This window comes from Ochotona princeps, chromosome 1 (genome assembly GCF_030435755.1).
Source record: "Ochotona princeps isolate mOchPri1 chromosome 1, mOchPri1.hap1, whole genome shotgun sequence".
NCBI classification, from domain to species: Eukaryota; Metazoa; Chordata; class Mammalia; order Lagomorpha; family Ochotonidae; genus Ochotona; species Ochotona princeps.
Genome location: NC_080832.1, coordinates 55,360,735 through 55,376,241, shown reverse-complemented (window position 1 = coordinate 55,376,241; position 15,507 = coordinate 55,360,735). Strand labels below are relative to the sequence as shown.

Below are 15,507 nucleotides of genomic sequence, written 5' to 3'. Positions count from 1 at the left end.
TATTTAACCTTAAGTACCAGTAATAAGAATACCCAATATCTAAAAATCACCATGGCTACTAAGAGAATCCAATGAGATAATTTCAAATAAATTCCAAACATGAGGCTAGGAGGTCTTTCATATTTCGTTTCTACTGCTACAGGCCCTCTTGGAAGCTGAGGAAGTTCTTACCTATTAAAAGTGAAAAGAGTGGACGGGTTGCCTGGGCAGTTTCCTCTAGCAGCACCACTGCCCTCTTGCAGAGAAGACATGGAGGAAAGCGAAGGGGAGGCCTTACGGAAGGGAAATGGAAGCAGCATCCATCAGCAGGACACTGCCTCCTTACCACTATCCACTCCCGGTAGATCTCAGTGTGTGATGATGACACACAAAAAGAAACAACTAGAACAACTGAAAATGTCTTCACTTAGAAAGGACTACTCATTAACAGATGTAAAAACCTGCCTGACACAAGTACTTGGAAAGGGTGGGGGAGGGGCACACCTCAAGGAGAAGATCCCAACTGGATGTCCCACTTCCCTTGCAGCTCTCTGCTTGTCGCCTGGGAAAGCAGTAGAGGAAGGCCCAAAGTCCTGGGACCCTGCACCCGCATGGGACATCCAGAGGAAGCTCCCGGCTCCTGGCTTTGGATCAGCTCAGTTCCGGCCACTGCAGCCACTTGGAGAGTGAACCAGTGGATGGAAGATCTTTCTGTGTCTCCTTCTCTCTGTAAATCTCTTTCCAATTAAAAAAAAGAAGAAGAAAAAAGAAAAATCTAGAATATATATTATTAAATACATAATCTTCCTCTTCTGTTGCTTTCCTTTTGCTTTCTGAGGGCTTGGGAGATGGCCTACAACTTGAGTCACACTGCACAAGGGTCCTGGATGGGGTCTGAGGCCAGAGCTACACAGCTATGAGATGTGGCAGCTCAAGATGTGGACTGGTGGGGCTTGGGGGTAGGGGGTGGGACAGGCCTGTGGCTTGTTGCACTCTAGAAAAGGCATTAAGCCAGAGCTTAAGGGTCCTGGGCAGGCTGCACCTGTAGCATGCCATCATGCTGGTCTGGGATCAGCCAGCCAGAAGCTTGATTCCGGAGTCCTAAGCATGCCAGATCACAGCAAGCCAACGCAATGAGCTGGAAGCAGGCCAACTAGAGGCCTCATGGATAATTCGGAAGTGGAACCTTGAGCACACCAAAGTGCCAGCCTGGGAGCAGACAGGCCAGGAGCCTTAGGGGTCCTGCTGTACACCACAACGCAGGGCTGGGAGTGGCCCACCAGACACCTGACATTGGGGCCCAAGGCAGGTCACACCTTCAGTGTACTACTGAGCTTGGCCAAGGGCTTGAGACTGGGAAGCAGGGGAAGGGTGAAGACAGGGATGCCCTCTGATGGCTTCTGGCAGGCCAGATACCTGATGAGTCCTGGGCAGGCCACAGCTGCTGCATGATACTGTGTTGTTCTGGGAAGAGCAGGACAGGGACCTGGTGGGTTCTATGTGGTTGAAACCATACTAGGCACGGCCCTGAGAACGGGGTCATGGGGGCAAATCACAGTGACAGCCTTTGGCACTCCCAAGAAACGCAGGCTATCATGTCCCGATGCAAAATGACCTACAGTCTCAGGGCCCAGAGACAGGGTTGTGGGTCCCAACATCAGAATATCACATCCTGTGCAGAGAAGAGTTATGCCCAGATGCATCAGTCAGCCTGCCCCTGTGGACCAGCAGGAACCTGTGGATTCTCGGAGTGATGCTGATGATGCAGGAAACGCAGTCACTGAGGTGGATCTGTTAGACGAGATTGGCATACATTTCCAAACCTGGGATACCTGAGGCCTACACCCATCATCAGCAGGAAACAGCCACAGAGGACAGGATGAAAGTACACTGTTCACAACTCTTAGGAAGAGGGGTCAGAAAACTGAGTAGGGAATGAAATGGGACAGGCAGGTAGCAAACTTAGGCGCCCTCTCCCCAAGGACACAAGAGGAAAGTAGAAACGGCTCTCTCCCACCTTCCCAGTCTCTGCCAACTCTGTCTGTAGTTTCCTCACCTTTCAAATAAACTTAGCCAAAGAAATAAAAAGTAAAAATAGTTTTATATCAGCTCATATATAACATGGTGGCCCAGCAATCGTATAAAAGTGTATATGCTCATTAGCTATGAAAATACCTTTGGCTAAACAGCTGCTCCACCTACCATTAAAAATCTAGTCTGAATCCATTTTCACAATAGTTTCATCAAAAAAAAAAAACACACCACATATATTATGATTCCATTATCCTACATTATATCCTCTGGATGATAGGATTCAGAGTGATTTTTATTTCCTTCTTTTTGCATATTTGTTTTTCTTTTGTTTTCTCCCTCAAAAAAGCATGGATTAATTGTACCAAAATGTCAGTTAAGAGCCTTTGTAGAACTCTAACAGATTCTCAGAGCTTTATTTACAAAACTGGATGAAGATAAGTATCCCGCCCACCAGGATCAACATACTTACATAGTACGGTTCAGCCTCCCTTTCAGTTATTTCATCCTGACCCAGAGTGAAGCAAGTTGGAATCCGTCCAAACCACACATCTCGAAGCACATCTTTGTCATCTGTCATTCTTCCAGTGGTTAAAGTAGTACATATAGGCTAAGTTCCTTTTCCAACCAAAGCCAAACTGAAAATAAAACGAAGAACATTAGTTAGATCCTTAGTAGGATGAATGAATCTGCTACAGAACAAAAGAAATGGCCAAAAAATGCAATAACGATAATTTACTTAGAAACAAAACAAAACAAAACCCTGTGTGTAATCAGGATTCTTTGATTTAGTAAAAATAAATAAATAAATAAATAAAATTAAATTAAATTAAAAATCACTCCAAGCCTTACAAATAGAGTGCCTATTTGTTTAAAAGATCACACAACTCAAAATTGCATATGTATCATTCATTACAAATTCAAGTAATGAACTCCAATCCAAACGAATGCATTCTTAGAACATCCTTAAGCCCACAAGAGTGGTTCACTCATCCAAAAGAACCCTACACCCATGCTCTGTGACCCCTGATAGCTCAACTCCAAAGCACCATTCTTACAACTGCCATAATCAAATCACTAACATATTCAAACCAGTCATCTTCTCCAGATAATACCTCCTTTCTTCTTTCAAGTACATTCTCTCATTCTGGAAAAATCTTTACATAAACTCATTCTAATTTTTCCTTTCCACTCCTGGTTCCATCAATATTTACTCTTTTATACTTCATAAACCCTCTAGCAAGTGCTGCCCTAAGGCCTGTGTCTCACGTTCCCCCTCCATCCCCTCTCCCGCACGGTGTGTGCTTTTCTCATCTAGTCAAATCCAACCCAAACTCTGCAAACTAAGCTTACACTCCCTGGCTCCAAGAAATGGATAAATGCTTCTAATCTCAACTCCTAGCCTATTATTCTAAACCATAAATACAGTACTAAATCTGTAAATTTAAAAAATGGAGATACAGGACATTGACTTTTGTATTAATCAAGTGTCTTCCAGTGCTAATGTTCTACAGCTATTCAACACAATACACTACACGGTTAAATGCTGAAATAAGTACTGTTGATAACAAATGCTGACAATAACCAAACAGGTAGCACCTATATCTTAAAATTCAATATATGTACTCACATATTTCTCATTTTTCAGACAATAACTTATAATTTATCTTAACATTCACTATTAAGTATTCTAAAATCATGAATTTAGCCAAATACAATTAATATCACTGAATTATTCAAGAAACCTCTTTCTTTTCTGTTTTCTTCCACTGACCAATAACAAGTACATTACAATTCACACAAATTAATTAGAGTAAAAGATGAAAGTCAATCAGACACAATATCATCTTCAGGTAAAAAGCTGAAAGAGGTGGCACAAAGGGACAGGAACAATGGCTCAAAGGCTAACCCTTGCCTTGCAAGTACTGGGATCTCACTTGGGCCTGTAGGCTGGTGTCCTAGCTGCTCCATTTCCCATCCAGCTCCCTGCTTGGGGCCAGGGAAAGCAGAGGGTGGCCAAGGCTTGGGATCCTGCACCCACGTGGGAGACCTAGAAGAAGAAGCTCCTGGCTCCAGACGGGCTTAGCTCCAGCAATTGCGGCCACTTGGGGAGTGAACCATCGGGCAGAAGATCTTCTCTCTCTCCTCTGTGTAAATCTGCCTTTCCAATAAAAGTAAATAAATCTTGGGCCCGGCGGCGTGGCCTAGCAGCTAAAGTCCTCGCCTTGAAAGCCCAGGGATCCCATGTGGGCGCTGGTTATAACCCCGGCGGCTCCACTTCCCATCCAGCTCCCTGCTTGTGGCCTGGGAAAGCAGTCGAGGACAGCCCAAAGCTTTGGGACCCTGCACTCACATGGGAGACCTGGAAGAGGTTCCAGGTTCCCGGCTTCGGATTGGCGCAGCACCGACCGTTGTGGCTCACTTGGGGAGTGAAACATCGGATGGAAGATCTTCCTCTCTGTCTCTCCTCCTCTCTGTATATCCGGCTTTCCAATAATAATAAATAAATCTTTAAAAAAGAAAAAAAAATATATGTGTAGACTTCATGTAGTACTACTTTGACAGGCTTCAAACTCAAATGCTGAATTTCTGTACTCAGTAGAAAAAACCGAAGTTAACAAATCATACAAAATTAAGTCACTAAAAATAAAGGTCCTACTACTTTCTGATCAAATAAATGAAACAATTGGATTTACTAATGAGAGGAATTAATGAAATCTAGTTTAGAGCAAATAAATCTAAAGACTGAATCTGATAAAGGTGTTAAGCAGTTGTTTACATAAAAAATACATCAGCTTAACCAAGAGCTACTTCCAAGGTCCCCACCCTGCTCCAGAAGCAGAACAATGCGAGACACAGTGCCTTTGCTAACAGCATTTAGGAAAAACTATGATTTTTAAAACTAGAAAGCCACTATCAATAGTCTCATTGGATATTTTTTCCCTAGAAGTCAGCCAGACAACATAACTCAAAACTATTCAAAATTAAAGTGGGAATGGCCACCTAAGGAAAGACATCTTAACTGGTTCTCTCCAAGCCCTGACCTTCTCTCAAGAAAGAATGAGTCTAATTGGTTGGCTTCCAGAACATCATCTGAGCCCTGTTTATTAATAGGTAGGGATCATCGGAGACCAAAATACCCTTCGTGTTAAGTGTGGCTCCTCTTCTCCCTCTCGGATGGCAACACCTGACCTTCAGGCCTTCCTCCCTCGGCATTTCCTTCTGCTGCTTCCATGTGTCAGGAACAGCAACATCAGTCTCTCAGCCTTCAGTTTCCGAGCTCCACTCCAAAGGTGAGACAAGCATGCAAAGTATAGGCTTGCATTTTATTCACTTCCTTATTTTGAAATCCAGAGAAATTTATCTGCCATATGCTGGTTCATTCCCCAATTACCCAGAACAGTTATAGCCGGACCCTGCCAGGTGTCAGAAACTCAATCTGGGTCTCCCTTATGGGTGGCAAGGACTCAAATACTTGTTGCCTCCCAGAGCGTGCATTAACAGCAAGCTGATGGGAGCAGAGGCAGCATTAGCAGGCATTCTGAAATGGTGTGAGCCTCTCTGGCAGCAACTTAACTCTGCGCCAAACACAAGGCTTGATTTTTATTAAGATCTTGTATTTCAGTCAAACTTACACAAGTCCTACAGGTAAATTTCAGGTATAAAATCAGTGGAGGATAAATCAATACTTTATTTCCCATGTCATTATTTCTAACATTTTTCTACCGGTTGGATCTCAAGCGAAGAACTTATCGAGAGCCAGGGCAAAGATGTAACATAATGTAATTGTTAGAAATCTTGCAAAACCAAAACTCTACAAAATAGATTTATGAAAACTACCTACTGCTTCAAAATATGCAGTTTATAGAATCTTAAATAGTTCACCCTTTTTAAAACAGATATGATTTATCGTATGTGAAAGGCAGAGTTACAGGAAGACAGAGAAGGAAAACCAGAGAGAGATCTATCTGCTGGTTCACTTTTTCAATGGTCACACTGCTCAGGGCTGGGACAGGCAGAAGCCGGGAGCCAATCCCCCTCAGGGTGGCCGGAACCCAAGGACATGAGCCATCCTCCACTGCTGCAGGGAGCAGGATCAGAGGTGGAGTAGCTAGTACTCCAAACAGTGCTCATAAGACAGCTGGCACTGCAGGTGGTGGGTTAACCTCTACTCTTTCAAAATTAACACAAGTTCACATATAATGAATTACATAAGAACCCATGTCTCTAGTAAATATATGTAAGCAATAAAAATGTGCAAGAAAATTGGTGATGCATAGATAAAATGAATGAGTTTTCAATAATTCTTTATAAATAGAAGTTAATTTTATTGTTTTTTTTTAATTTTTTGGGTTTTTTTTTTTTACTTTGAGAGTCACTGTAACGTAGTGGTTAAAAGTGCCAGGATGCTTGGATTTGAAAATGAAACTTTACCACTAACAATGATAAACTCAACTTACTTAAGTTCTCTGTTTTTCTTATATAAAGTAGGAAACAGCACTTAACACTTCATTTAGAATTGAATATATACGGTCGAACTTGATGGCTCAATGGCTAAATACTCTCCCTTCAGGTACCAAGATCCCACAGAGGTGCCAGTTTGTGTGCCAGCTGCTCCACTTCCCTTCCAGCTCCCTGCTTGTGGCCTGGGACAGTCAAAAGCCTTGGGACCCTGCACCCATGTGGGACATCCAGAGGAAGCTCCTGGCTCCTGGCTTTGGATCAGCTCAGCTCCAGTCACTGCGGCCATTTGGAGAGTGAACCAGCAGATGGAAGATCTGTCTCTTCTTTCTGTATATCTGCCTTATCAATAAAAATAAACAACTCTTAAAAATAAAAAGAATTCGGGCCCGGCGGCGTGGCCTCGCGGCTAAAGTCCTCGCCTTGAAAGCCCCGGGATCCCATATGGGTGCCGGTTCTAATCCCGGCAGCTCCACTTCCCATCCAGCTCCCTGCTTGTGGCCTGGGAAAGCAGTCGAGGACAGCCCAATGCATTGGGACACTGCACCCGCATGGGAGACCTGGAAGAGGTTCCAGGTTCCCGGCTTCGGATCGGCGCGCACCGGCCCGTTGCGGCTCACTTGGGGAGTGAAACATCGGATGGAAGATCTTCCTCTCTGTCTCTTCTCCTCTCTGTATATCCGGCTTTCCAATAATAATAAAATCTTTTAAAAATAAATAAATAAATAAATAAATAAATAAATAAATAAATAAAATTCACAAAGTCAATAGCTTATCTTAAAAAATGTTTAGGATTGGCACAGGCATTTGAGACAGCATTAAGATGCCACATGGGCTATTCATATCCTATACTAGACTTCTTGGCTCTGCCTCAGCCTCCTGCTAATGTGCACCCTGAGAGGAGGCAGTGGGCGGATTTCCTATCACCTATGTGAGAAGACTTGGATTGAGTACTCTTTTGCCTGGCCCAGCCCTGGCTGTTGCAGACATTTAGGGAGTGAACCAGTAGACAGAAGATCTTCCTCCCTATTTCCTTCTCTCTGCTCTTTCAATAAATAAAAGCAAACAATTTTTTTAAAAGCTTCAACAGCTAATTGAAAGCATTATGTAACAAAACAGGAATTATTAAGAATAAAGGAAAACATTAGAACAAAACTAGTAACGACATTCAATATAGAATCAACAAATATTTGACCTTTGCAATGCTCAGCTCTGCAGGAAGTGCTGCAGGAACATAAAATAGCAATAGCAAACTCCCTGAAATCTCCACCACTGTTTGCATCCCAATCTCCACACCCACTAGTTAGGCCACACGCTTTCCAGTTCTTCCCACATCTATTGCTAATGCTAGTGGGTCCCGGCCCTTCACTACCTTATCTTTGACGTTAGTTTGTAGGCCGCAGTTAAAAAATTGTCTTTCTGCTTCCTGTGATGGGGGCAGTCTTCTTGGCCCTCTCACTTCATTTTTACTTCTCTTCTGCTACACAACATTGACTGACACTAAGCAGATATATTTATATGTGCCTTTCCCCCAGAGGACTTTGATGTAATCCTTTGGGGAAGAAGATTCCACCTCACTTCTCACCTCTGGTATTTGTCAGGATTGTGACAGGTGCTCAAAACATGTTTAGTAAACCTCAGTTTGTTGGAAAGGCAGTACATGGGTACAGAAATCACAGAACCAAACAATCCCAAAACATGATGTGAACAGATCAGGTGAGACAATCAAAATTAGATGAGTAGGTTATGTATTATTCTAAACTCCAAAAACACTATATACTTTACTTATTCACACGTAATACAATCCTGGGTGTTCCTATTTTACACTGAATTTGAAATGGAAGGCATAAATCTTTAGTGCCTAACATAGGACGGAGCCACCAACAGATGCCACACCCTTTCCAGACTGCCAATCTCAGGTTCTTTGCATAACACCACACTGATTACCAATGTCCCTTCCCACTTCAGAGCGTCCATGTCCACAGTAAAAGTAAACGTTATTGTGAGGGTTTTTGGAGGAAGGAGTAGGTGTTTGTTAATATATGCTAGTGTGAAAAGTTCCAGACAATGTAGAATTACTAGAATACGGACAGGCAAGGAGAGGAAGACAAATATTCCATGCAAGGTAAATTTCACCAGGAAAAGCAGGATGTGGGTAAAGAGCAAAATATGCATCGACTTTTCAGGATATACTGTGTTGGAAGCAGCAGACTGCCCCAGGCAGATTACAAGTCAGCTGTGGTTGATAGAGAAGAGCAGGATGGACTGCGTCTGGAATCTTGGACTGCTGGCACTGGAGACCAAGGTGAATGCTGGCAGCCAACAGTCTGGACCAAGATCGAGGCCTATGGGCAGCGGTCTGCAGACTGACATGCAACGGTCCAAAACCACAGAACTGGATGCTTTAAGAAGGGTTCTTTAGATAGTCATGACTATCACTTCTGTACTTGGGTCACCTTGTTGCTTTCTGATCGAGTATTAGCTGGTTAACAGGAACATGGAGTGTGGCTATTACAGTTTATGCCACATCAATTCCTCTAATTTGATTCCCTAAGCAATTCAATAAAAAGCAGATGCAGCAAGCGCTTGCCAGGTTCCTCTGTTCTGAAGAAGAGAAACCTCTGGCCACACATTTTCATAATCTTATATCTTGTGACGGTCTCTTTTCTTATTTCTTAATTGTGCGCCATCTCCCTCTCCAGACTTGTTCATGCCAAGATAAAAGAACTGACACTGTAACATATTTTAACAGGACACGTAATCCTAGGAAATTCACTCTACTAAACCTCAATTTCCTCATTTACGAAATGGAATTAATATTGCCAAGTAATGGACACATGGTACATGCTAAAAAATGTAAGCAATCACCATGTCTTTAATATCCTATCTATAAATGTAAAATAAAACTAAAGCAAGAAGCATATAAAATGGAAGCTTATTGGGGCCTCAATTTCATCTAGGAGGTCAAGAGCTCATGATGTTGTACAGCAGCAAAATAAAACAATTATTTCATGGCAGTGCACAGAAGAGCTGAGTCAGAGAGGCTAAAGCAGGAAGAAATTGCATCAACTAAGGCACAAGTGCTTAACTTGGAACGGCTGCAGTCAATCGGTGAAAGACAGACTTTCCAAGGAAGGATGAACAAAAGTGAAGGAGGATTGTGGGATAAAGAACAAGGATGAGCAGAGCACCTAGTGCAGCAATTTAAAACACTGTTTTGGGATGCTCGCATCCTATACAGGAGGGCCCCGGTTCAAGTCTCAGCTCTCTCCTAACTTCCTTCCTGCTCTGTGCATCCTGCAAGGCAGGGATTAGCTTCCTGACTCCTGACTTTAGCTGTCCCAGCCGACGCAGTTACAGGCATCTGTGGAATGAACAAATAGGAGCTCACTATGTCTATCTCCACCTTTCAAACAAATTAAATAGATAAACATAAACCTTTGAAAAAAAACAAGAACAGGAAATTGACAGCAGGCAATACAGTTAAGTAGTTAAGAGGCTTTGACATCAGACTGACATGGTTTAAACCCTGACTCCCACCTATGGGTTGCATGTCCTTGGACAACAAACTCATCCTCTCTGAACCTACTCTCTGTACATGAATACAATTTCAATTCTCATAGGTTGCTTGGTTTTTAGCACCTGGCAGCCACTCAATAACTGGTGGATATATTTAATAGTTCTCTCACGTTTCCAGACCCTCTGACCAAGCACTCAGCTATATCTTTGAGTCAGCTTACTATCAGCTCCTTGGTAAGCTATCCCCCAAGTCATCTCCAGCCTAATTTCTTCTTTAATAGCATGCACTATCACTGGAGACCTTACGGTTAAACCAACACCTGGGACACCTGCACCAGAGTGCCTGCTTTAAGTCTCATCTACTCCGCTTCGGATCCACTTTCCTTCTGGTATAACTGGAAAGGCAGCAGATGATGGCTCAAGTACTTGAGTCTCTGCCTCCCATGTGGGAGACCTGGAGGAGGCACGAGGCTCCTGGCTCCTGGCTTTGGATTGGCTCAGATCCAGCTGTTGCAGCTACTTGAGGCGTAAACATGGAAGATCTTTCTCTCCTTCTCCCTGTAAATGTGCCTTTCCAATAAAAAAAAAAAAATCTTAAGAAATATATCTAACATCTACTAGAGTCAAGTTTGTAAACATCTAAAAGGAATTGAGTGCCATGGTTAGGTTGTCATTTGGGACGCTGGCATTCCACATTGCAGTGCCTGGGATAGGGCCCCAGATCTGCTTTTGAGTCCAGCTTCCTGCAAGTGTACATCCTGGGAGATAGCAGATGATGGCTCAAGGACTCAATCTCAGTTACCTATGTGGGAAACAGCTGAGATATAGGCTGCCGGTTCGGCCCCAGGTGTGACAGGCACTTAAGCAATGGAAGTGGGTAGCAGATCTCTGCCAGCTGCCTTTTATGTCTCCATTTCCTCATCCCCCTCTTTCAAGAGAAAACAAACTAAAAAAATTAGGCTGGTTGCTCTACCTTTACATTTAAGAGCATTGGCCTCAAATATAGGCACTGAGTACTGCCCAACATGCCTACATTTCCTAAATCATTTATGCTCCCACCTTCCTACCTCATGCCTTTCCCTTCCCCGGAGTTTTCACAACTCGATCCTTTCTCTCAGCTAATGAGCTTGCTTTCCATTTCTTCTGGGCCTCTTACTATGGATCAATGTTTCTCAGAGGGGATTTTAGTGAGGAGCCCCACCCTGGCAGAGTGGGAAGGATGGGAAGAGTCTCTAACTGTTGCAATGCCCAGGGCTCAGCCCTTAAACCACTCCTTGGGAAATCTGTTGGTTTAAACACCATTATTCACAATTAACACACAATCACCTAGACTTCTCTTCTGAACTCATTTCATATGTTTTATTGCATACTGACATTCCAGTTGCAGACTGAACATACGTAAAATTGAAAGTGATTTTAGATCTTCCTTCATCTTCTCTTACTCTTGATGCTCCTTAGTTCACTAAGCAGTAATTCTACCTTCTAATCAACTTGGAGTCAACCTTAACCAGTCTTAGCCATCTGACTGCTCTAGTTTAGAAACATTATCTAAAATCTGGTTATTTCTCACCACCCCATGATTACCAACCAGATCCAAAGTCACCTTGATCTTTAACCTTCCACCCCCCTCAACCCCCTTAAGGAAAACAGACTGTAGCAGTTCCACTTCAGTCTGGCTTGTATACAGTCAACACAGAAATCAGTATCTTTATTTACTTGGCAGGCAGCATCAGAGAGAGATCTTTCATCTACTAGTTCATTCCCCAAATAGTGCAATGGCCAGCTGGGACAGTCCAAATCAGAAGCTTCATTTGGGCTGTCCACGTGGGAACAGGGGTCCAAATTCTTGGGCTGTCTTCCACTTCTTTCCCAAGCACATAAGCAGAGATCTAGATCCAAGTAGAGCAGAAATCGAAGTGCAGCAAAACCAGAACCCATATGGGGCAGGTGAAGGCTTTATTCACTCTGCCACAAGTCCAGCCCCACTCCAAAACCAAGTCTTTTTTAAGACTCAAATTAGATCCTCTTTACTGCCCCTTACTTAGTACTCATCATAGGGCTAACACTGTGGCATACCGGGTAAAGTCCCAGCCAGCGATGCTGCCATCTTCTGATCCAGCTCCCTGCTAACGTACCTGGCAAGGCAGCAGAAGATGGCCCACGTTTTGGGCTCCTGCCACCTGAGCGGGAGACCTGGATAAAACCCCTTGGCTCCTGGCATCATCTTGGCCCAGCCCTGGCCATTGCAGCCACCTGGGGTGTGAACCAGCAAAGGAAGATGTCTCCACAGCTCTTTCAAATAAAGAAACACTTAAAAAAAATCATTGAAAGGAAAACTCTGCATTTAAACACTTACACGGCCGCATTCCCACGCGAGTGAGCACTACTCAACTCCACCAGTAGTTCTTTTCCAGCAAACTACTGGCATCCTTCAGCCCAGAGCCCTGGGGCACTGACTGAGAAGGCTTCCTCCTCCTCACTGTTCTTTTAGAAAAGATCATCTTTTCTATGGTCCCCACAGTGATCTCCTACCCACACCGTCAACCTTTCTCATTCCCCTTTATTGCTTTACTTTTTTATTTCCCTTTTAAACACGGGCCAGGGTTTTTGTTTTTGGTGTTTTTCTTTTTTTTTGTATTAACATCTTCTCCCACCCCCAAAGTGACACAGAGGTTTGTAGCGTTTTCTTCTCTGTTGTTTCATTGACTGACTGTTTTGTCCAGTGCCTGGCACGAAGCCGGGTATTCAGCATTTGTCAAACTAACCCAATGAACCCAAACCAGAAGTGGGCACACTCGTCAAGCCAACATTCACACAGTCCCGTTCATGTTGCCCTCTAGAAGCAATTCTGAAGATCAAAGCACCTGTTTAAATCTGGCATACAATTTAAAATTTCTCCCAACTGTTACCCTCGATCCAACATGCTTCTGCCGACTAGCAACGTTGCAGCAGCCAATTCACGAAAAGTCACTTACTCCTAGGTCAGATCCCAGCTTTCAGACTCCAAGGCTTCAGATTTACCAAGTGAACTGGCAGGCCTGAGAATTCAGTAGCTGCTTGATAAGCCTGTGGGCTCTGATAACTAAAGACAGGCTCTGCTGCCTCCTCCGAAAAATCTAGAAGCAATCTGGTTTCTTGGGTTTCTCAAGTTCAAGTATACGTAAAAATAACTCAAGGTGTACCCCAAGTATGCCGAGGTGCTTCATCCACAGCACACGGCTTTGTATTAAAACGAAGACTTAAACAATGACGCTGAAAAGATAAACTGTAGGAAGTACCCAAATCGGACAGAATCGAACCGCCCTGGGAAAAGAGTGACATTTTCAATGAACTGTTCCACAGAAAACGTCAAGTGCTATCCCTAACTCTGGAGCCAGCAATTACATCCTAGATGTCCCGTCTTGGCAAGAAAACGGACGGATTCCGCAAGAGACTGCACAGGCCGGCCGCAGGGCTCCCGGGGCGGCGTCTCGCCACCTTCACCGCCATCTCCGCCCGGGCAGCGCTGCCCCTGCCAGCCACTCTCTCCCTCCTCACCACACCTCCCCGGCGCCGCAGCCAGCCCTCCAGCTCCAGGCACTTCCCCACATGGCGGCGGAAGAGCCCTACCGAAGCGCCGGACTGCTCCTCCGGCTTCCCCCGCGGAGTCCGCACTCGGACACCCGAGCTCGAGCGGCCAGCAGAGCAGCCTGCCCGTCCGACGCTCGCTCCGGCACAGCAGCCGGGGCTGGACGCTCGCCCAGATCCCGCGCAGCCGCAGACGGCACCGACACCGGGTCGCAGCGCCGCCCGGCAGCACTTCCGCCTTTCCCGGATCCGGCGAGCGCCGCGGAGCCCTGGCAAACCCACCTCAAGTCGAGTCACCCTCGGCGCCCGGAGATGACGTCACGGCCCGCCCTTCGGCTTCTGCCCAACCTGCGAGGTGCGTGGAGCGTCTTCTCGGGCATGCGCAGAATGAGCGGCGCGCTTGGAAGCCAGTCCCAGTTCCTAACTTCTACTTGTACGTAATAGGACAGGCTCTGGCCAAGGCCTAGATGTTGGTGTCCGGGGAGGTGAAAGACATGGTATCACGAGTGCAGAGAATTGTAAAAATAATGAGACGTTGCCTTGCTATAGCTTAATGGCAGTATAGCTTTGTAGCGTCATGTTGACAGTATCAATAAAAATGAGTTCTCAAAAGTCTCTTTCACCTCCATTTTCTCATTTGATACTCTTCTCTCCTACAAGCAGAGCAGGCGTTAAGGGCTGTTGGCAGAAGACTATAGGAGAACTGATGCCTCCCCTAAGTCCAAGAGTGTGTGTTTTCATCTTCCCGTGTTTGAAAGTAACAAGCCATAAGTAAACTCAATCTGAAGCATGTTTGGATTGAATCTACCCGAAGTCTCACTATGCATTCAAAGATTGCCCCTCTACGACGCAGGTCAGCAGTCCATGCTTGCTAAGGAAGTGCTGTGCTGGCACTCGAAAGAGCTTCCGGATCCCTGGCAGGGTAGGACAAGTCCTAGTAACCCAAAGATATTATCCATCCCCAGAGGGAAAGCAATAGAGAGGCCGTCCATCAGCTGGCTTGCTCCCCAAATGCAGCAACATTCAGGACTGAGGTAGACTGAAGCCAGGAGCTGGGTGCAGTTGGGGAACTTGAGTTCTTGAGCCATCATCTGCTGCTTTCCAGGGTCTGCTTTAGTGGGAAGCTGATGGGAAGCCGAGTAGACTGGAGGGAACTCCGGCCATTCTGACATGGGATACAGGTGTCCCAGTCCACAGCTCAAAAGGTGATTTTCCAAAGCGAATTACAATCCATTAGTGGCCATCATATCCAGTTAATGGAGATGAATAGTGTTTTTAATGAAATGAAGTTTCAGTATATTTCACATGTGCAAACGGTAAATTTTTCTTCCTAGAATTTTCACTCCAGTACATGTACATGATGTATACTGTGTAAGATAGGGGGCAAAAAGTTGTCAGAATCAAATGTCAACCTGGCTTGCATTGCTGGCTCCCTGCCCTAGTCCCGCTAAGCGGGAAGTTAACAAACCAGTAAAAGATTCTCTATCTCTCCCTCTCTCCCAGCCACAAATAAATAGTGATTTTTCTAAATAACTAGTAAAAATATAAATTATTCCAAAATTTAACAAAAAATAGCTCTTGGAAGGCTGGTGTTTTGGTGTAGTGAATTAAGCCCCATCCTGCGGTGCCAGAAACCCAGCTCAGATCTGGGTTGCTCCACTTCGCATCCAGCACCTTGTGAAAGCAGCAGAGAATGGTCCAAGTCCCTGGGCCTCTGCACCCATGTGCAAGAATGGGAAGAAACTCCTGGTGCTTGGACCATCTGCTGCTTCGTCAAGCACGTTAGCAGGGAGCTGGGTCAAAAGTGGAGCAGCGGGATTCCATATGGAATGCAGCTATTGGAGGCAGGCTCCCACAGTACTGATCTCATAGTGAGTCAGATATTCTTTGGAGAAATAGTTATGGTAGTCTGTCATATCCAGTTTTGCTTTTTGTGGCTTGAGTTATCCC

General features: G+C 44.8%; 1 protein-coding gene across 4 annotated transcripts in view; it reads right to left on the bottom strand.

Annotated features, from left to right (window-relative positions):
• Positions 1 to 13,849, bottom strand: part of ATG5 (autophagy related 5) — a 111,352-nt gene extending 97,503 nt beyond the window's left edge. The window contains exons 1-2 of one of the 4 annotated variants that reach the window (XM_058660268.1): positions 13,600 to 13,849; positions 2,483 to 2,648 (exon numbers count right to left, since the gene is read on the bottom strand). In XM_058660268.1, the coding sequence (XP_058516251.1) occupies positions 2,483 to 2,590 (108 nt within the window). In that variant the 5' untranslated portion in view covers positions 2,591 to 2,648; positions 13,600 to 13,849. Of the gene's footprint in view, positions 1 to 2,482; positions 2,649 to 12,965; positions 13,525 to 13,599 lie in introns of those variants that run through there. The other 3 variants (XM_058660246.1, XM_058660254.1, XM_058660260.1) reach the window with 3 other exon arrangements.
• Positions 13,850 to 15,507: the final 1,658 nt, after the last annotated feature.